A 23606-nucleotide genomic window follows, 5' to 3' on the forward strand; every position below is an offset into this window, starting at 1 on the left:
CAGGGAAGCCTGGCGTGCTGCAGTCCATGGGGTCGCAAAGAGTCGGACATGACTGAGCAACTGAACTGAACTGATCTGCATTTTAAAAATGTCACTACAACTGGCATCTTTTTAAAAACATTTCAAGTTCTGTATTATTAAATATAAGTCATTTTTTTATATTGACCTTATATTCAACAATCCAGATGACTTCATATACTAATTCCAATGGTTTATATCCCAAATTCTGTCATGTTCTCTAAACACATGGAATGCTGTCTGTGAATAATAATAATCACTTTTATCTAATACAAGACTAAATAGAAGCAGTGATAGTAAGCATGACTGGTTTTGTTCCTGATATGAGGGGAAAAGCTTTCAGTATTTAAGTATAACTGGTTATGTACGTTTCTTTTTTGTAGATACCCTTTCTCAGGTTAAGGAGATTACCCTCTAGAGGTCTTTTTTTGTTTGTTTGTTTAAATCATGAGCAGTCAAATATTATCAAATCCTTTTTTCAATGTTTAAAGACAATCATGAATTTTCCCCTTTATTCTGTTACTTTAATCTTTCATATCAACCTGCTTTGCATTCCTAGAATTTTAGTCATATCTAATTATTGTTAATATCTATTACTAGATTCAGTCCATTAATATTTTTATTTAAGATTGTGCATTTATGTTCATGAAAGAGATTTGTCTTTAACTTTTCTTTCTTACAGTGTATGGTTTGGGTATCAGGATTCTTCTGACCTCATAAAACCAGTTAGTTTTCTCTCTTTTACTATTATCTAGAAGAATGTGTGTGAGACTTCATTGTATAGAGAAGTCACCTGGGCCAGAATTTTCTTTAAATAGGGTTTTAAATTATGAGTTCAATTTCTTCAATAGATACAGGACTAATGAGATTTTTATTTCTCTTTACATTAACTTTGTTAAGTAGTCTTTAAAGATACTTGTTCATTTCACATATTTTTCAAATAACTGTCATAAGTTGCTTATAATATCTTATTAGCATTTTAATGTCTGTTGGATCTATAGTAAAACTTCTCTTTCATGTCTAGTACTGGTTTTGTGTTTCCTTTTTCACTCTTTCACCAGTCTTGCTAAGAATTTATCAATTTTATTAGTGTTTCAAAGAAACAACTTGACCTTTTTAAGCCTCTTGATTACATGTTTCTTTTCTATATTATTAATGTCTGCTCTCATCTACTGTTTCTGTCATCTACTTTCTCTGAGTTCTTTTCTAACTCCTTCAGATGGATACTTTGAGAATACTGACGTTACTCTTTCTTATTTTGGATGTATACATTTGAGACTATAAATTTATAAAATCTATATATATCAGAAAAAAAATACAAATTTTGAAATATTGTTATTTTCATTATCACAGGATTAAAACATTTCCATTATGAGTTTTTCCTTAAAACGTAATCTTTTAAAAGTGTACTGTTTAAGGCCTCCCTGTAGCTCAGTGGTAAAGAATCCACCAGCTGCCAATGTAAGAGACGTGGGTCTGATCCCTGGTCCTGGAGAATCCCACATGGCGTGGAGCAATGACGCCTGTGTGCCACAACTATAAGCCTGTGCTCTAGAGTCCAGGAGCTGCAACTACTGAAGCCCAAGCATCTTAGAGCCTGTGCTCTGCAATAAATGAAGCCACTGCAATGAGAATCCTGTGCACTGCAATTAGAGCAGCTCCCCTTCACCGCAACTAGAGGAAAGCTCATGCAGCAGAAAAGATCCATCACCACCAAAAATAAATAAATAAATAAAATTATTTTTTAAAAAGAAGTGTACTGTTTAACTCCCAAATATTTAGAACTATTCCAGCAATCTTTTCATTACTGACTGCTACTTTTAATTCCATAATGATCAGATAATATGTTCTTTATGATTTCAATCACCTGAAACTTGATTATTTGATGTATGGCTAATAGTAAGGACAATTTTGGCAAACATTTCATTGGTATCTGACAAGAGGGTACACTGGTGGTTGTTAGGGGCAGTCTTCTATATGTCAAATGGGTCAAACTCCTTAATCATATTGTTTAAATCATCTATATTCTTACTAAAATTTTGTCTGCTTGTTATATCAATTACTAAAAGAAGTATTAAAATATTCCATCATGATTACAGATTTGGGTCTTTTTAAAAGAGAGCAACCAGGAGAGCAACTAGGAAAGCTAGGTATTGATGACAATCCAGTTCAGGTTGGTAATGATGAGTTTATGGAGATAGTAGTATGTCCAAAAACAATTTTCTCCATCTGTGTGCCATTGGCAACAGCAAGGAGAAAGTGGACAGGCATAAGTTTATTCAGGAAAGTATGTCTATAGCATGTGTACCATATCAGTTCTTATGAGAGTTCATTCCCCTCAGGGTACATAAACTGATGATTCTAAAGTATTCATTTGGTCTCATATGAGTTTAATCCTTGTGAGCCTTGACCCAAGACATTCTTTGTGTTATCCTGCTAGTCTTAAACAGCTTTGCACTTCCCAACTGCTGTCTTCAAATAACTAAATGATCACTGAGGACCTATAAGCCAGACACAAAAAGACAAAAATCGTACAGTTTCACTTACATGAGGTACCAAGAACAGGAAAATTCACAGAGAAAGGAAGTAGAACAGAGGTTACAAGCGGCTGGGAGGAGGGGGAAATGGTATGTTATTATTTAAGGGATACAGAGTTTCAATTTGGGATGATGAAAAATTATGAAAATGGACAGTGGTGATAGTCATACAACATTGTGAATGTACTTAATGCCGCTAAATTGTATGCTTAAAATGAGTAAAGTGGCTAAATTTTATTTCATGTGTAGTTTACCACAATAAAAAAAAATTTTTTTAAAGTAAGAAACTTCTGCTTCAGGCTATGTCTAAAGGTGACTAGGAAACGGAGGTGAAGGAACAGCAAAAGGGTAGAGCTGTAGTTGTTGTTCAGTCGCCCAGTCGTTCCCGACTCTTTGTGACCCCATGGACTGCAGCACACCAGGCTTCCCTGTCTATCACCAACTCCCGGAGTTTGCTCAGGTTCATGTTCATTGCATCGGTGATGCCGTCCAACCATCTCTTCCTCTGACGCCCTCTTCTCCTTCTGCCCTCAATCTTTCCCAGTATCAGGGACTTTTCCAATGAGTTGTCTGTTCGCATCAGATGACCAAAATACTGTATCTTTAGCTTCAGCATCAATCCTTCCAGTGAATATTTAGGGTTGATCTCCCTTAAGATTGACTGATTTGATCTCCCAGCTGTCCAAGGGACTTTCAGGAGTCTTCTCCAGCACCAGAGTTCAAAGGCATCAATTTTGGGGCATTCTGCCTTCTTTACAGTCCAGCACTCACAACTGTACATGACCACTGGGAAGACCACAGCCCTGACTATATGGACTTTATCGGCAGAGTAATGTCTCTGCTTTTCAACACACTGCCTAGGTTTGCTATCACTTTCCTGCCAAGAAGCAGTTGTCCTCTGATTCCATGGCTTCAGTCACCATCTAAAGTGACTGTGGAGCCCAAGAAGAGGGAATCTGTCACTACTTCCCCCACGTCCCCTTCTATTTGCCATGCGGTAATTAAGCCGGATGCCATGATCCTAGTTTTTTTGACATTTAGTCTTAGAACTGTAGTTCAGTTCAGTTCAGTTCAGTCACTCAGTCGTGTCCAACTCTTTGCGACCCCATGAATCACAGCACGCCAGGCCTCCCTGTCCATCACCAGCCCCCGGAGTTTACTCAAACTCATGCCCATCGAGTCGGTGATGCCATCCAGCCATCTCATCCTCTGTTGTCCCCTTCTCCTCCCGCCCCCAATCCCTCCCAGCATCAGGGTCTTTTCCAGTGAGTCAACTCAAGTCGTGTCTGACTCTTTGTGACCCTATGGACTGCAGTATGCCAGCCTCCTCTGCCCTCCAATGTCTCCTTGAGTTTGCTCAAATTCATGTCCACTGAATTGGTGATGCTATCTACCATCTTATCCTCTGCCACCCTCTTCTCCTTTTGCCTTCAATCTTTCCTAGCACCACGGTCTTTTTTAGTGAGTTGGCTCTTTGCATCAGGTAGTCAAAGCACTGGAGCTTCAGCTTCAGCATTAGTCCTTTGAAAGAAAATTCAGGGTTGATTTCCTCTAGGACTGACTGGTTTGATCCCCTTGCTGTCCAAGGGACCCTCAAGAGTCTTCTCTAACACCACAGTTCAAAAGCATCAATTCTTCATTGTGCAGCCTTCTTTATGGTCTGACTCTTATGTACAATGGCTACTGTACATAATGTACAGTGGCTACTGGAAAAACCATAGCTTTGACAATTCGACTTTGTCGGCAAAGTAATGCCTCTGCTTTTTAATATGCTGCAAAGGTTTGTTACAGGTTTTCTCCCAAGCAGCAAATGTGTCTTTTAATGTCATAGCTGCAGTCACTGTCTGCAGTGATTTTGGAGCCCAGGAAAATAAACTCTGTCCCTGTTTCCATTGTTTCCTCATCTATTTGCCATGAAGTGATGGGACTGGATGCCATGATCTTAGTTCTCTGAATGTTGTGTTTTAAGCCAGCTTTTTCACTCTCCTCTTTCACTTTCACCAAGAGGCTCTTTCCTCTTTGCTTTCTGCCATAAGGATAGTGTCATCTATGTATCCGAGGTTATTAACATTTCTCCTGGCAATCTTGATTCTAGCTTGTGCTTCATCCAGCCTGGCATTTCGCTTGATCTACTCTGCATAGAAGTTAAATTAAACAACAGGATAACAATATATAGCCTTGACGTACCACTTTCCCAATTTTGAGATGGTCTGCTGTTCCACGTCCAGTTCTAACTGTTGCTTCTTGACCTGCATACAGGTTTCTCAGGAGGCAGTAAGGTGGTCTGGTATTCCCATTTCTGTAAGAATTTTCCACAGTATGCTGTAAGCCACATAGTCAAAGGCTTTAGCATAGTCAATGAAGCAGAAGTAGATGTTTATCTGGAATTCTCTTGCTTTTTTGATCATTCAACATAGGTTGGCAATTTGATCTCTGGTTTCTCTGCCTTTTCTAAATCCAGTTTATACATCCAGAAGTTCTCGGTTCATGTATTGTTGAAGCCTAGCTCGAAGGATTTTGAGCATTACCTTGGTAGCATGTGAATTGAGGACAACTGTGTAGCAGTTTCAGCATTCTTTGGCATTGCCTTTCTTTGAGGTTGGAATGAAAACTGAAATTTTCCAGTCCTGTGGCCACTGCTGAGTTTACCAAATTTGCTGGCATATTGAGTACAGCACTTTAACAGCATAGTCTTTTAGGATTTTTAACAGCTTAGCTGGAATTCTATAACCTCCAATAGATTTGTTTGTAGGAATGCTTCCTAAGGCCCACTTGATTTCACACTCCAGGATGTCTGCCTCTAGGTTTGTAACCACACCATCGTGGTTATCTGGGTCATTAAGACCTTTTCTGTATAGTTCTTCTGTATATTCTTGCCACCTCTTCTTAATCTCTTCTGCTTCTGTCAGGTCCTTATTGTGCCCATCTTTGCATGAAATGTTCCTTTGGTATCTCTAATTTTCTCGAAGAGATCTCTAATCTTTCCCATTTAATGTTTTTTAAGTTAGGTAAAAATTAACTTTAAAAACTGCCCTAAAAATAATGAGAAGAAATCTGCTAATAGCTATATGTCTGGGGGACATTAATTATTTAATTCAGAGAGACCTGACAAGAAAAACAGATTATTTACAATTCCTGGTTGCCTTATTTAGTGGTTTAATCAGGTAACTGTTAGTTTTATAAATATCTTTTAAGTATGATGATTCCCAAATAATTAGTCAATACAAAATAAAATGATCCTTAAAGCTTTCTACCTTCATTTCCAAATTTTGTCTTTCCAAATAACATGTGTGTGCTGCACTGTGCTTAGTTGCTCAGTCGTGTCCGACTTTGTGACCCCACGGACTGTAGCCCACCAGGCTCCACTGCCCGTGGAATTTTCCAGGCAGGAATACTGGAGTGGGTTGCCACGCCTTTCTCTAGGGGATCTTCCCAATCCAGGGATGGAACCCAGGTCTCCCACACTGCAGGCGGATTCTCTACCATCTGAGCCACCAGGGACCAAGAATACTGGAGTGGGTAGCCTATCCCTTCTCCAGCGGATCTTCCTGACCCAGGAATCGAACCAGGGTTTCCTGCATTGCAGGTGGGTTCTTTACCAGTTGAGCTACCAGGGAAGCCCAATAGAATGTATATAAAATTTTAAATCAATCTTGATCTTGATGTCTCTGGTGTTAAAGTTAACGTTTTAATGTGTCCTTAAAAGATAGGTTGAAATCTGTATCCCTCAGAGTGTAGCATTATGGAAATTAGGTAAAGATGCCTATCTGGTATAGGGTGGGCTCTTAAACTGATTATAACTGGTATCCTTATAAGGAGCTTCTCCGGGGGCTCATAAGGTAAAGAATCCGCCTATAATGCAGGAAACCTGGGTTCAATCTCTGGGTCGGGAAGGTGCCCTGGAGAAGGAAATGGCTACTCACTCCAGGATTCTTCCCTGGGAAACCTCATGGACAGAGAAGCCCGGCAGGCTACAGTCCATACAGTCACAAAGAATCAGACATGACTGAGTGACTAACACTTTCACTTAGAAGAAGAGGGAAACTTGGACAGAGACACAGGGGAAGGTGGCCATGTGAAGATGGAGGCAGAGACTGAAGTTATACCGCCACATGCCAAGGAATGCTTGGGGCTACCAAAGACTGAAAAAGCAAGAAAGGACTCTCCCGTCGGAGAGTTTCAAGGGAACATGGCCCTGCTGGCACCTTGATTTCAGACTTCTAGCCTCTTGAACTGTGAAAGGATACATTTCTATTATTTTAAGCCATCTAGTTTGTGATAACTGTTATGGCAGCCCTAGGAAACTATTGGGGCTTCCTTGGTGGTTCAGTGATAAAGAACTCACCTGACAATGAATGAGACTCAGGTTCAATCCTTGGGTTGAAAAGATCCTTTGGAGAAGTAAATGGCAACCCACTCCAGTATTCTTGCTTGAGAAATCCCAGGGACAGAGGAGCCTTGTGGGCTACAGTCCATGGGGTTGCAAAAGACTCAGACATGACTTAAAGACTAAATCACAAGAGACTTTTTATCTTATTTAATACTCTCTTGGCTCCCATATATCTTGGGTTACAGAAAATAATTATGTGTTAGAATTTCTAAGGATCTTGTTGCAGCGGGTTCTTCACCACTAAGCCACCAGGGAAGCCCCATAAATGCACAATAGGGGTAATATTACTCCTAGAGAGGCAAAAATTGACTCTTGGGAGTGAAAAAAAAAAAAAGCTTGGTTATTAAAATACTTTGTGGCCCTCCAAAGCTCAACTCTATCCAACAAATTCTTACTCATTAGTACTTAATTTCTCTCATTAGGAAGAAATTTAATTAATTTAAATTTTCCTTAGGGACAATGATAATCAGAGAGAGAGCTGAGAAACACAAATCTATTATTTATTCTGAAGCAGCTAAGTCTGAGGAAAGAAAATGATGAAATAATCTCAGTGTTTGGAAATAAGAAGTAATAGATGTTTTAATTTTTCTAATGTTCTAATTTTCTTCAAGAAGAAAGGCCAGGAAATGGTAGCCCAAGAATTTCAGAAGAATGTGATGTCTCTTTTCCCCATGTATAAGTAAAAGCAAGATCAACAAATTTTATTTTTAAGATAGTTATTGCTTCTGAAAGAGATAAGAATGTCAGAAAGCATCAGTTAACTAAGGGATGACTGCTCAGCTTTATTCTAATCAGAAAATCATGCTGTTTGGGGCAAAGGAATTGCCTTCAATCCCAATATCTTTCATACGATTTTTCCCCTTTTCAGAAAGGAATATCTTTATCCATATGTGAAATCCCCTTTTCTGTCCTATATCTTGTATAATTTCCACAGACAAATTGCTTTCCTTTCTCCACTCTATTTGCATAGGGAAAAAGTGAAATAACCATGATGTCAAGAAATGTCAAATGACTTGGGCTTGCTCCAAACTATCAAGAAATGAGTAGCACAACACAGGTCTCTCTGCTTTAAGACCAGGCACTTTCAACCGTAATTTATTGGTAGTGTGCCTACATTTAGATTCTGTAATTGATTTCTTCCTATTAGAGTTCCCTAATCAACTGTGTGTTTGCCAAACTTATTAAAAATAAATGAGAAAACAAAAAGAAAAGATAATCAGCTTCTAAAAATGGGAAGATAAAAAATAGGCATATTAAAATCACATGAAAAGTTAAAAAGAAAGAAAATTTCCTATAATAAAAAAGCCATAAAAAGCAAGTACAGTTTATGGAAGATGTTAATAAATGAGAAAATACAAAATTAAGCTGCTTTTTTATGGTAAAAGACAATTTTTTTGTATTTAAACTAAAAGCTTCAAAACCAATTTTGAAACATTGACTAGAATATTACTAAAAAGTATTCACAATAATGTGATAAAAAACATATTTGAATATTAAAGACAATGACATGTGTTTTCACTGCATAAAATGTTAAAATTATTTGTCTACTTTAATAGTGCATTCATTCAGTCAATTGCTATGGAAGATCAATTCCTTATATAAACCACTTTTTCAAACCCACAAAACTCATATTCAGTCATTTAGTTAAGTTTGGCAAATTTTCATCAGAAAATTCCGCATCTCCAACATTAAAGGTTTTCCCTGGTGGCTCTGATGGTAACGGAGAAGGCAATGGCACCCCACTCCAGTACTCTTGCCTGGAAAATTCCATGGACGGAGGAGCCTGGTAGGCTGCAGTCCATGGGGTCGTGAATAGTCGAACATGACTGAGTGATTTCACTTTCACTTATCACTTTTATGCGTTGGAGAAGGAAACGGCAACCCACTCCAGTGTTCTTGCCTGGAGAATCCCAGGGATGGGGTCGCACAGAGTCGGACACGACTGAAGTGACTTAGCAGTAGCAGCAGTCAGACGGTAAAGCGTCTGCCTACAACGTGGGAGACCTGGGTTTGATCCCTGGGTTGGGAAGATCCCCTGGAGAAGGAAATGGCAACCCACTCCAGTATTCTTTTCTGGAAAATGTCATGGACAGAGGAGCCTGGTAGGCTACAGTCCACAGGGTCACAAAGAGTCGGACACGACTGAGCAACTTAACTTTCCAACATTAAAACTTGAGGCTACTAATTAATAGTAGCCATATAAATATTCAGTATTAGTACTAAATACGGCTTGCTAAGAATACTTAACCAGTCTATCACAATGATCCTTTGTTGCCAAGAGAAAACAAAGTTTTTCAACAATGTTTGAACAGAAATGATCCTTGAATCATTCTAAGAGAGGGAACATATGTACACCTATGACTGGTTCATGTTGATATTTGACAGAAAACAACAAAATTCTGTAAAACAATTGTCCTTCAGTTAAAAAAATAAATTTTTAAAAAATTAAAGAAAAAAAGGCAATGGGGAACTATAAATACCAATTATAAATAATGATGGGGAATTATAAATAATAGGGAGAATGCTTTTTTCTTGTTACACTTTTCTCTTTAAAAGTATTTGCTGCTTTAGTAAAAGTTAAAAAAAAAGAAAGAGAAATGATTCTTGAATCCTAAAATTCCATAATAATATTAGATGTTATATGTGCTTTATTTTAAAAAATTAGTCAAATAAAATGAACTCAAATATCTACAGAAGCTATAAATTTTACTTACATATTCAGGTTTTAGTTTTTTATCTCCTCCTCTCACAGCCACTTTCTCTAGTTTATCTATAATGGGCCCAATCATTTCCTCATCTTTAAGCTGAAGCTCTTCATGTATTATTTCTATATCTCGAACAGGATCTACACTTCCTTCCACATGTGTGATATCATCATCTTCAAAAGCACCTAAAATAAATTAAAGCAAAGCAATTCAATAAACAAATAACACAGAAGGTCATTATTAGAGTGAATCAAGATTCCTAGAAGGTTAACAATTTACTCAAATTATTCTGAATTCTTACAAGTAAGACAGAGTATTTTTTTTTTCTGATTTCATATTATTTAGGGCACTATCAGTAAAATAATAATTCAAGAGCCTCAACATTTCAAAAACTGATTGAAATAAATAAAACTATGATTTTTACAGAAAGAAAATTATGCTCCAGAACTACCAGTATTTTCAGGTTTGGTACATTAAAAGATACTGTATTCCAGGCATGAGAGTCTGAAGTTCTAAACTGCACTATTAGGGTTTCCAAGGGAAACTGGATTTGGGGGGGGTGTGTGTGAAATCATCTGGCAGACCTCTTTCCTGCTTCAATCTACTTTATCACTGTGGTTCTGACGGTGATTAGATAATGAACCACTCAGACACACAATTTACACAGCAGCTAATTTCATCGGCCTGATTTGAGGGTATGGTTTTTAGGGGGCTATCAAAGAAGCAGATGAAGGTGCATTTGTCATATGTGAGTGACAACCATTCACACTATCTGAACAAAATGGTGCTGGCCCTTATTAGAAACACATGCTATTATCACATATTTAAAGTGCAGTTGAAGCCATAATTTCAAATTGCCAACTGGAAACATAAGGGTAAAACAACCAGATATTACTGAAGCATGTGTACTGACTTTATGCCCTTTTGAAGACATAATGTGGCAACATAATTCAGCTGGGATTTACTCAAATTATCAGATAACAGTATCACAAAAATGAACAAATACTAAGAAATATTATAAACAGAAAGCAATGGTATACCCACAGAACAATGAACACATTTATAGCAAATTAATTTAATTAAAATTACCAATTAGATTATATTCTCAAAATGAGATGTTTTCAAACATAAAGGATCAATTATTTTAGATAGAAGGTATCACAGGAATCATTAAAGACAGATTGAGTTTGATAAGAGAAAAACAGTGACTATAGCTCATTCTTACATGTTAGAAGACCAAGACATTCTCATTGTAGGTGCAAAGTTTTTAAATATAATTTCCAGGAATTAAACATAATTGATCTGCTCATATCTTAATGTGGAACTATTTGGTAATAATAAATTTAAAGCAAATTATTACAATTAAGTATAAATATTTAAATTAATACTTAAGTATTATTGGCAAACAATCAACATTATACAGTATCTGATTCACATGAACAAAATTAAGTTAGAAATGAGGAGCTACATTGTATCCTACTAATAAACACACCAGACAATGGTTTAGGTAAATTTTCTGAATATCCTAAAAGTACGAAAAAATTCTCCCTGGAAACACAATATTAACTTCTTATCATCATGAGGCAACTTATACAAATAACACAATAAAACAGGAAAACTGAAAATAAAGGTTAGTTTCCTGGCAGTCAGATCAACAAAGGAAACATGGTCAGTTCAGTTACAGAAATAAAAAACTTATGACACTTAGAATGAAATATTTCTTACAAAGCCATCTTGATGTAGGGGTATAGTGATATCCTTAACAACATCCCTAAAGTAAATGCATCAGCAGATTTTAAATGGCAATCTATTCATTTCAGCCCTCAATTTTAACCAAGTAAACAATAGAAACTGAACTGCATTGTTGTTCCCATGCTTGACAGTATCACTATTTTATTCATTTATTTATGAGGTGGAAACATATTATGCAAGTAACAAGTTTATTTTCGAAAATATTGCCAAAAATTAAAATAAAAATTAAGTGAAGGGAACATTAGAGTTATCTTCAAAACTGAATAGCCCTGGGAACAACTGAGGTCTAAAAGAGCTGTAAAATACAAGCTTACAGAAAATTCGGTGGCCATTTGGACAACTTCCCATCCTTTTTTTTTTTTTTAACAGCCAGATAGATATATTTTATTTATTTATTTTTCTTTTTAAAATTAATTTATTTTAATTGGAGGCTAATTACTTTACAATATTGTAGTGGTTTTTGCCATACATTGACATGAATCAGCTATAGATGTACATGTGTTCCCCATCCTGAATCCCCCTCCCACCTCCCTCCCCATCCCATCCCTTTGGGTCATCCCAGTGCACCAGCCCTGAGCACCCTGTCTCATGCATTGAACCTGGACTGGCGATCTATTTCACATATAATAATATACATGTTTCAATGCTATTCTCTCAAATCATCCCACCCTCGCCTTCTCCCACAGAGTTCAAAAGTCTGTTCTTTATATCTCATCTCTTCTGATGTCTTGCATATAGGGTCATTGTTACCATCTTCCTAAATTCCATATATATGTGTTAGTATACTGCATTGGTGTTTTTCTTTCTGACTTACTTCACTCTGTATGATAGGCTCCAGTTTCACCCACCTCATTAGAACCGATTAAAATGTGTTCTAATTTTTAGTAGCTGAGTAATATTCCATTGTGTATATGTACCACAGCTTTCTTATCCATTCATCTGCTGATGGATATCTAGGTTGCTTCCATGTCCTGGCGATTGTAAACAGTGCTGTGATAAACACTGGGGTACACATATCTTTCAATTCTGGTTTCCTCGGTGTGTATGCCCAGCCGTGGGATTGCTGGGCTGTATGGCAGTTCTATTTCCAATTTTTTAAGGAATCTCCACACTGTTCTTCATAGTGGCTGTATTAGTTGGCTTCCCACCAACAGTGTTAGAGTGTTCCCTTTTCTCCACACCCTCTCCATCATTTACTGTTTGTAGACTCTTTGATAGCAGCCATTCTGACTGGCGTGAGATGGCACCTCATTGTGGTTTTGATTTGCATGTCTCTGATAATGAGTGATGTTGAGCATCTTTTCATGTGTTTGTTAGCCATCTATATGTCTTCTTTGGAGAAATGTCTGTTTAGTTCTTTGGCCATTTATTGATTGGGTCGTTTATATTTCTGGAATTAAGCTGCAGGAGCTGCTTGTATATTTTTGAGATTAATTCTTTGTCAGTTGTTTTGTTTGCTATTATTTTCTCCCATTCTGAAGGCAGTCTTTTCACCTTGCTTATCATTTCCTTCATTGTGCAAAAGCTTTTAATTAGGTCCCATTTGTTTATTTTTTTATTTTTTTAAATTTTTCAGTGGGTTTTGTCATACATTGATATGAATCAGCCATAGAGTTACACGCATTCCCCATCCCGATCCCCCCTCCCACCTCCCTCCCCACCCGATTCCCCTGGGTCCTCCCTGCCCACCAGGCCCGAGCACTTGACTCATGCATCCCACCTGGGCTGGTGATCTGTTTCACCATAGATAATATACATGCTGTTCTTTCGAAACATCCCACCCTCACCTTCTCCCACAGAGTTCAAAAGTCTGTTCTGTACTTCTTTGTCTCTTTTTCTGTTTTGCATATAGGGTTATCATTACCATCTTTCTAAATTCCATATATATGTGTTAGAATACTGTAATGGTCTTTATCTTTCTGGCTTACTTCACTCTGTATAATGGGCTCCAGTTTCATCCACCTCATTAGAACTGATTCAAATGAATTCTTTTTAATGGCTGAGTAATATTCCATGGTGTATATGTACCACAGCTTCCTTATCCATTCATCTGCTGATGGGCATCTAGGTTGCTTCCATGTCCTGGCTATTATAAACAGTGCTGCGATGAACATTGGGGTGCACATGTCTCTTTCAGATCTGGATTCCTCAGTGTGTATTCCCAGAAGTGGGATTGCTGGGTCATATGGCAGTTCTATTTCCAGTTTTTTTAAGAAATCTCCACACTCTTTTCCATAGTGGCTGTACTAGTTTGCATTCCCACCAACAGTGTAAGAGGGTTCCCTTTTCTCCACACCCTCTCCAGCATTTATTGCTTGTAGACTTTTGGATAGCAGACATTCTGACTGGCATGTAATGGTACCTCATTGTGGTTTTGATTTGCATTTCTCTGATAATGAGTGATGTTGAGCATCTTTTCATGTGTTTGTTAGCCATCTGTATGTCTTCTTTAGAGAAATGTCTGTTTAGTTCTTTGGCCCATTTTTTGGATTGGGTCATTAATTTTTCTGGAATTGAGCTGCAGGAGTTGCTTGTATATTTTTGAGAGTAATCCTTTGTCTGTTTCCTCATTTGCTATTATTTTCTCCCAATCTGAGGGCTGTCTTTTCACCTTACTTATAGTTTCCTTTGTTGGGCAAAAGCTTTTAATTTTCATTAGGTCCCATTTGTTTATTTTTGCTTTTATTTCCATTACTCTGGGAGGTGGGTCATAGAGGATCCTGCTGTCATTTATGTCGGAGAGTGTTTTACCTATGTTTTCCTCTAGGAGTTTTATAGTTTCTGGTCTTATGTTTAGATCTTTAATCCATTTTGAGTTTATTTTTGTGTACAGTTTTAGAAAGTGTTCTAGTTTCGTTCTTTTACAAGTGGTTGACCAGTTTTCCTAGCACCACTTGTTAAAGGGATTATCTTTTCTCCATTGTATATGCTTGCCTCCTGTGTCAAAAATAAGGTGTCCATTGGTGCATGGATATATCTCTGTGCTTTCTATTCTGTTCCATTGATCTATATTTCTGTCTTTGTGCCAGTACCATACTGTCTTGATGACTGTAGCTTTGTAGTATAGTCTGAAGTCAGGCAGGTTGATTCCTCCAGTTCCATTCTTCTTTCTCAAGATTGTTTTGGCTATTCAAGACTTTTTGCATTTCCATACAAATTGTGAAATTATTTGTTCTACTTCTCTGAAAAATACCGTTGGTAGCTTGATGGGGATTGCACTGAATCTATAGATTGCTTTGGGTAGTATACTCATTTTTACTATATTGATTCTTCCGATCCATGAACATGGTATATTTCTCCATCTATTTGTGTCATCTTTGCTTTCTTTCATCAGTGTTTTATAGTTTTCTATATATAGGTCTTTTGTTTCTTTAGGTAGATTTGTTCCTAAGTGTTTTATTCTTTTTGTTGCAATGGTGAGTGGAACTGTTTCCTTAATTTCTCTTCCTGTTTTCTCATAGTTAGTGTATAGGAATGCAAGGGATTTCTGTGTGTTAATTTTATATCCTGCAACTTCTCTATATTCATTGATTAGCTCTAGCAATTTTCTGGTGGAGTCTTTAAGGTTTTCTATGTAGAGGATCATGTCACCTGCAAACAGTGAGAATTTTACTTCTTCTTTTCCAATCTGGATTCATTTCTTTTTCTGCTCTGATTGCTGTGGCTAAAACTTCCAAAACCATGTTGAATAGTAGTGGTGAGAGTGGGCACCCTTGTCTTATTTCTGATTTAAGGGGAAATGCTTTCAATTTTTCACCATTGAGGATAATGTTTGCTGTGGGTTTATCACATATATCTTTTATTATGTTGAGGTATGTTCCTTCTGTGCCTGCTTTCTGAAGGGTTTTTATCATAAATGGATGTTGACTTTTGTCAAAGGCTTTCTCTGCATCTATTGAGATAATCATATGGTTTTTATCTTTCAATTTGTTAATGTGGTGTATCACATTGATTGATTTGCGAATACTGAATCCTTGCATCCCTGGGATAAAGCCCACTTGGTCATGATGTATGATCTTTTTAATATGTTGTTGGATTCTGTCTGCTAGAATTTTGTTAAAGATTTTTGCATCTATGTTCATCAGTGATATTGGCCTGTAGTTTTCTTTTTTTGTGGCATCTTTGTCTGGTTGTGGTACTAGGGTGATGGTGGCCTCATAGAATGAGTTTGGAAGTTTACCTTCCTCTGCAATTTCCTGGAAGAGTTTGAGTAGGATAGGTGTTAGCTCTTCCCTAAATTTTTGGTAGAATTCAGCTGTGAAGCCATCTGGTCCTGGGCGTTTGTTTGCTGGAAGATTTCTGATTACAGTTTCGATCTCTGTGCTTGTGATGGGTCTGTTAAGATTTTCTATTTCTTCCTGGCTCAGTTTTGGAAAGTTATATTTTTTCTAAGAATTTGTCCATTTCTTCCAAGTTGTCCATTTTATTGGCATACAGTTGCTGATAGTAGTCTCTTATGATCCTTTGTATTTCTGTGTTGTCTGTTGTGATTTCTCCATTTCATTTCTAATTCTGTTGATTTGATTCTTCTCCCTTTGTTTCTTGATGAGTCTAGCTAATGGTTTGTCTATTTTATTTATCTTCTCAAAGAACCAGCTTTTAGCTTTGTTGATTTTTGCTATGGTCTCCTTTGTTTCTTTTTCATTTATTTCTGCCCTAGTTTTTATGATTTCTTTCCTTCTACTAACCCTAGGGTTCTTCATTTCTTCTTTTTCTAGTCGCTTTACGTGTAGAGTTAGGTTATTTATTTGATTTTTCTCTTGTTTCTTGAGGTAAGCTTGTATTGCTATGAACCTTCCCCTTAGCACTGCTTTTACTGAACCCATAGGTTTTGGGTTGCAACTTCCCATTCTTAACACTAAAAAATTAGAGATTACTTTCTAAAGACATGCTCCTGGGTCAATAGACATCACCATATACTCATGTTATAGTAATCTTTCATATCTTTTTTTAGTACAAGATCTACTGGTTAAGAACAAGGGCTTTAATGGGCCTGTGGTCATAAAATCCTAGACAAATCACTGAACCTCTAAGGATCTCAGTATCATATCTTTAAAATGAAGATATCTCTACCTTTCAGAGGATGAGTATGATTAAACTAGATAATATATGTAAAGTGCTTAACAGAGAGTCCAGCACACAGAACTCTTTCAGTAACCAGGGCATATACTATTTTTTTAGGATGTAGGAATTAGTACTTTAGAAGAAATTCCACAGTAATGTATTCAAACATTAATTCTGAGTAATATCATTTCATGTCACTCAATTCACCTGAGAACAGGTCAAAATAAACTTCATAGATTTTAGGTTTCTGCTCCACACCCCCATTAATTCTTACTAGTTGACCAGAAGCTTTTTTACGCTAGCCCATGGTGAAAGTTATTTCAACTTCACATTCACTAAAACGATTATTATAAAAAAATATTACAATTACTATCACAATTCTCTTTTGGAGAAATACTTTACCAGTAAAGAAGTCATCATGAAGACTATACTATATCATACTGAATTGCTTGATGAGAAAGTTATTTCTCTTTCAATTCTCTTTTAGCCCTTCTGATTATGCCAAGGAGAAAATGTTAGTTCGATGCTGCTGGTCTTTAATGTTTAACATTTGTAAATTTAACTTTTTATCAACAGAGCACTACTCACCTCAGAGCTTCTAAAGGCTAGAAAATTCAATAAATATGTGGTTTTCACTGCACGTATTCTTTTTATCTTCCATTTTGGCAAGCAATAGCAATTTTCCACTTAAATTTCAAAGTTTCCCATTTAAAACTGTTTAAATAGAAAACTGTAACAAAATTTCCTATTTAAATAAATTAAAAATGTGAGGTCACTTTTTTTTTTTAGAAAATCGAGAAATGTCTCAAAATATTAACTATGGTCATTTTAGTGGTAAGGATATCATTTGATTTTTAAAAACTATTTTAGTACTATTCTATATAAAATAGGATAATGTGATAGAGCATGTGTGTGTGGAGGGGAGGGGGCAGCACTGTTGGGCAATACTTGAACTAGGACAGTCAGAGACTCCTCTCTGAGGAGATGATACTGGAGCTGAGACTGGACTGGCCAGAATGAGAGAGTAATGTGAAGACCTACAGGAAGAGAGTTCTAAGAAGTAGGAATAAGGTCAGTGTGAGTGAACCACAGCAGACGATGGTAAATCAAACTGACGTTGGAAAAGCAGAGCAGTTCACCAACATTTGTAACCATAGCTGTCTGGATTCTATTCTAGCTATAATGTGAAGCCATTGATTGGAGCTTTAAATAAAGGGAAAGTAGCATGATGATATATGATTTATGAGCTAAATAAGCTGCTGTGGTTACTCTAAGAAGAACAGATTCTAAGGGAGAGGATAAGAGTGAGGGCAGAAAGACTGTTAGGGGGTAAGTGCAGTGGTGCAGGTAAAGGGTAATGTGAGATGAAACTGCTGCTGTGGAGAAGATGAGAGAGTCTGTACTGGGAATAGACTACAGGATGGACTACATGTAGGGTGGAAGGTCATGACAGGAGATATAAAATTGGAAATTATCAGATGTGCTTAAAGTTATGGGTCTGGACAACATCACATAGAGAGACCACTCAAAAACTCAGGTGTCTGATAGAAAAGGATCTGGCAAAAGAGAGTACAAAGTGGTGACAAAGTCAGAGAAAAAGTAGGAGTGTGCTCTTATAGGAGTAAGGGAAAGAAAATGTTTCAAGAAGAAGGGAGTATTCAACTGCGCCAGATGCTGTTTAGTGGTAAAGTAAGCAAGCAGAGAAAGCTGGTCATTGCTTCTGACAAAGAGTGGTTCTTGGAGAAATACTCTGAGAGTTATAACCCTTTCCATGAATCTATTACTTCCATATATCAGAGATGAGACTAACATGACTAAAGGATGTAAACATGGACCTATCCTCTTACTCCTTGCAACTGGGGAGTACTAAAAAAAGGCTAAGTCTGAGCATCGTTCAGTTCATTTGGCTTTGAAAATATTTCTCTCTGTATATACTCTAAGTGGATTATTTACACAAGGTAAAATACCATAAGATTTCTCAGTCTTTGAAAGAGATCCTATCAAGTCAAGTCAAGAAGGGGGCCCGCTTTGAAACTACAGCCACTTTCAAAGTTTCACGTTCTAAGTATGCTGGCACAAACAAACACTGAAAGAAAAATGGACTAACTGCATGCTGGTCACCCAACTGGTACAGAAATACTCATTTCTTCTGTATTACTTTATAATGAACATGCACTGTTCATATAAAATAAGTCATTTTAAAAAGTCATTCTTTTTTAAAACAATAAACAAGCTTAACTTGCAGAAAAACTTTAAACAAATTTTACTTAAAATTTTGGCTTTGCAGTGACTAGCCACAAGGAGAAAATCATTATTACCATGGAAATTATTTTATATCTGTACCTTTCTTTATATACGCATAAAATAGGTGACTGAAAATAATACCAACCATTATAGTCTCATTATTAAATGATGTGTTATAAGAGAAATTTAACCATAAGCTAGGCTCAGATTAGATTCCATCACAAAAAGTTTCCACCCAGCAATCCTGCAATGTTTCCTTTCCCAACAAAGGACCTTTTTCAAACCATCTTGACTTCTCTCACATTTCCAATGCTTTCCTCTTCTTTCCTGCTACCTAGTAAATGATCTAATCTTTCTCACTTCACAGAGAAAATGCAAGTCATCTTGGGGGTTTTCCACAATTTTTCCTTCTTTCTAGAAGCAAAATGGAAAGCATTACCTTCTACTACTTCTGCTCTGGATCTTATCCTCTTCCAAGGAAGTTTGGTCCACAGACTGCTCTTTGTATTTCCTGAGACCTCAACCTATCATGCCTCTCTCTCCCTTATATTCGAAACATCTCCATTTTCACAATATTTCCCCATCAATATTTAAGTAGCCTTAAGAGTCTATCAGGTTGATGCAAAAGTAACTGCAGTTTTGCACTGAGGAAATTTGCAGTTTGATATGGAACACATTCTTAAATAGATGTGGTTATGTTATACATCATTTTAATGTGCATTTCTTGCTTTGTTTTTTGCTAATGACATTACTTGCAGTTTATTTTATATTTATTTTAAACTACAGAAATGGTGTTAGACAAAAAGAAAATTCGAACTTTTTGTTTTAAGTTCAAAATGAGTCATAAAGCAGCAGAGAAAACTTGTAACATCAACAATGCACCTGGCCCAGGAACTGCTAACAAACGTACAATGCAGTGGTGGTTCAAGAAGTTTTGCAAAGGAGATGAGAGCCTTGAAGAAGAGGAGCACAGTGGCCGGCCATTGGAAGTTGACGACGACCAACTGAGAGCAATCACTGAAGCTGATACTCTTACAACTACATGAGAAGGTGCCGAAGAACTCAACGTCAACTGTTCTACAGTCATTCAGCATTTGAAGCAAATTAGAAAGGTGAAAAAGTTCCATAAGTAGGTGCCTCATGAACTGACTGAAAATCAAAATAGTCATCATTCTGAAGTGTCACCTTCTCTTATTCCATGCTCAATGGCAAACCATTTCTAGATTAGATTGTGGCGTGTGACAAAAAATGGATTTTATACAACTGGTGACAACCAGCTCAGTGCTTGGACTGAGAAGAAGCTCCAAAGCCAAACTTGTACCAAAAAAGGTCATGGCAACTGTTCAGTGCTCTGCTGACTCTCTGATACACTACAGCTCTCTGAATCTTGGCAAAACCATTACATCCGAGGATTATGCTCAGCAAATCAATGAGATGCACTGAAAACTGCAACACCTGTAGCCGGTACTGGTCAACAAAATGGGCCCAATTCTTCTCCATGACAATGCCTGACCACACGTTGCACAACCAATGATTCAAATGTTGAACCAATGGGGCTACGAACTTTTGCTTCATCTGCCATATTCACCTGACCTCTTACCAATGGACTACCACTTCTCTAAGCATCTTGACAACTTTGTGCAGGGAAAATGCTTCCATAACCAGCAGGAGGCAGAAAATGCTTTCCAAGGGTTAGTCGTATCCTGAATCACGAAAGTTTTTTTTTTTTTAACTTTTATTTTCTATTGGAATATAGTTGATTTATAATAGACAATATATAATTTTTAAAACCCTTATACAACTTAACAGAAAAGCAAAAAGCTCAATTTAAAAATGAGGAGAGGCTCTGAATAGACATTTTTCCAAAGATGACAAACAAACAGCCAATAAATACAGGAAAAGGTGCTCACATCACCTCACACCTGTAAGAATGGCTATTACCAAAAAAAAAAAAAAAAAAAAAGACAAGAAATAACAGATGCTGGCAAGGAGAAAAGGGAGCCCTTATGTACTGCTGGTGTATGTGTGTGTTAGCTGCTCAGTCGTGTCCCACTCTTTGCCACCCCACAGACTGTAGTCCGCCAGGCTCCTTTGTCCATGGAATTCTCCAGGTTAGAATACTGGACTGGGTAGCCATTCCCTTCTCCAGGGTATCTTGCTGATTCAGGGATCAAACCCAGGTCTCCCGCACTGCAGGCAGATTCTTTACTATCTGAGAGAGCCACCAGGGAAGCCCTGCACTGCTGGAGGGAATGCCAACTAGAGCAGATATTATGAAAAACAGTATGGAGATTGCTCAAAAAATTAAAACTAGAAACTACCATATAACCCATCAGTTCCACTTCTTGGTATTTACCCAAAGGAACCCAAATCACTATTTTGAAAACATATCTGCACTCCAGTGTTCAATGCAGCACTTTTTACAACTGCCAAGACATGGAAACAAGAGATCATCAAAAGACTTTTTTTTAATGTGGCATGTATACAATTGAATATTATCCAATAATAAAAAGACAGAAATCCTGCTATTTGTGACAACACAGATGGATCTTGAGGGCATTACACTAAGTGAGGTCAGACAGAGAAAGGTATATACCAATACTGTATGATCTCACTTATATGTGGACTAGGGAAAAAAAAAATCAGGAACAAAAAGATGAAACTGAAGCTACAGATACAGATAAGAAACTAATGGCTGCCAGAAGCAGTGGCTGAAACGTGTGGAGGAGGCCAAAAGCCACAAATTTCCAATTATAAAGTAAATAACTCATGGGGATATAATATACAGAATGGTGATTATAGTTCATATTACTTGATTTGAAAGTTACTAAGAGAGATTTTTTTTTCTTTTAACCAGTCATCTTTTATTGGGTGTTAATTCTCCATTAGGCTATGAAAGGATTCAGGGGTGCCTGGCAGAGGTCATGGCCAGGAATGCAGAATGTGCCCTCTTCAGTGGTCCTCGCTTGGCTGCTCTTGTTTAAGTTCCTTGTAAGAACGGCAAACAGTTGAAAAGCATGTAAGCTGCCAGCACCATAGAAAGCCCAGCGATACTCCTTTTCTTCATGTTTAACTTGCTGTAATACTGGCAATAACCTCTCTGAACTGCTTCAGCAATGCCTTTAGGGATGAAATCTCGCATTAGTATCCAGCTTGGCAGCTCCCTTCATTTGACATCCAGGAGTTTCTTTTCCTTCAGTGGTACAGCTAACGCCATCTTGGAGTCCTGGCGGTCTGCTCCAGTAAGAACTCTTCCGTGTTGAGCAAGGTTTGAGGCACAACAAAAAGACTTCCCACATTCTTCATAGGGTTTCTCACCACCATGAATTATCTGATGCAGAAAAAGAGATGAATGTTTCCCAGAAATAAATGTTTTTCTATCACTGATTATTTTATAACTTGAATCCAAATCTGTATTCCAGCTTCTTGTTTCTTCCCTCGAAACCATCCAGGGGTCTCTTCCTTCCTCCAATAACACAATTATATCTGGCTTAGAAATGGAATGGCCCAGCAAGACCAAGTTACTACAGTTCTCCATCATAACATCGCGTGAATCACAGATTTTTACACTACAAGAATAAACAAACATACTTCTCATTGGCAAATATGTATTGATTGTAATGCTTCCTATTTTGATTAACAAAAATGTGTTTGAGCCTAGTTATAATGATTTAAAACTAACGGTCCAAAACTGCAATTACTTTTTTGCCAACCTGATATATTAAATCAGTCAAGTCAGTCACCCTCAGACATTAATTCCCTTTCCACCTATTGCTTTCTTTCCTCCTGTTCAGACCCAAACTTCCTGGCTCGGAGCTGTACCTGCCCTCTCCACTTCTTTACCTCCTATACAAAACACAGCATTTTGGAATGTGCCTCCACCATGCTATGAGAAATCAGTCTCAAAAAGGGACACCGATGATTTGTCTTCATGATGCTGAACTTTAACAGCCATTTTTCAGGACTCTTGTATCACCTCTCACTAGCATCTACCTTCAGAGCACTGACGAAGTCTCTTCCATGGCTTCTTTTCAACTGTGTCTCCTGATTTCCTTCTGCTCTCCCCAGCCATGTCTTCTCAGGCTACATCTTTCCTTGCTCTAGCCACACCATAAATACTGGTGTCTCTCTCAGCTCTCTTCTCTTAACACTCTATTACACACTCATTAACAGAATTTCCAGTCCCAAACTCCCCTGTTTAACTCCAGTATACTTTAAGGTAATAGCCAATAAAATAAACAACAACAACAAAAAATTGTAGTTATTAAGTTGCTCAGTCATGTCCAACTCTTTATGACCCCATGGACTCATAAAGAGTCCTCTGGGCTTCTCTGTCCATGGGATTGTCCAGGCAAGAATACTGGACTGTGTTGCCATTTCCTTCTCCAAGTTATTAAATGAATTATTTCTATTATATAATTTATTCACTAAGTGAATAAATGCAAAATTTCAATGCTCATATTAAAACTGACTTTTAAAAATTGTGTACCTCTTTACTAAGAGCCAGATAAAAATAGAAAATATTTGACTTGGTGAGATACACTTGACTTTCCACATGGTATTGAACACTGCACATCATATTTATTTCTTGGTATGTCATAAATGACTTGGTTACTTTCAATTACAAGTGGATTGAAGACTGATTACTTGTTAATTCATTCAAAGCCTGTCTTATTTCACAAAGATTTGAGTAAGATGAATAAATCCATACTTTTAGGACGCTAGCTCTAACTAGAAAGGACTTCAGAAATAAAAATATACTTTGAATATTCAGCACTTCAGTAAAATGTTTTGCTATATTATTACTTATATTTGGGTTATATTCAATTTTCAGAAGCAAAACATCCCTAGCTAGATGCAGAAATAGATTTTAGAACACATAGATGTGTTTAAGGA

The 23606-nt window shown here is 37.2% G+C and overlaps 1 protein-coding gene across 1 annotated transcript in view; it reads right to left on the reverse strand.

The window, feature by feature from the left end:
• OLA1 (Obg like ATPase 1) overlaps window positions 1-23606 on the reverse strand; it is a 161801-nt gene that overhangs the window by 58203 nt on the left and 79992 nt on the right. The window contains exon 5 of the mRNA XM_065931779.1: window positions 9660-9835. Within this exon, the coding sequence (XP_065787851.1) occupies window positions 9660-9835 (176 nt within the window). The remainder of the gene's footprint in view (window positions 1-9659; window positions 9836-23606) is intronic.

Source organism: Muntiacus reevesi, chromosome 3 (assembly GCF_963930625.1).
Source record: "Muntiacus reevesi chromosome 3, mMunRee1.1, whole genome shotgun sequence".
In the NCBI taxonomy this organism is placed as follows: Eukaryota; Metazoa; Chordata; class Mammalia; order Artiodactyla; family Cervidae; genus Muntiacus; species Muntiacus reevesi.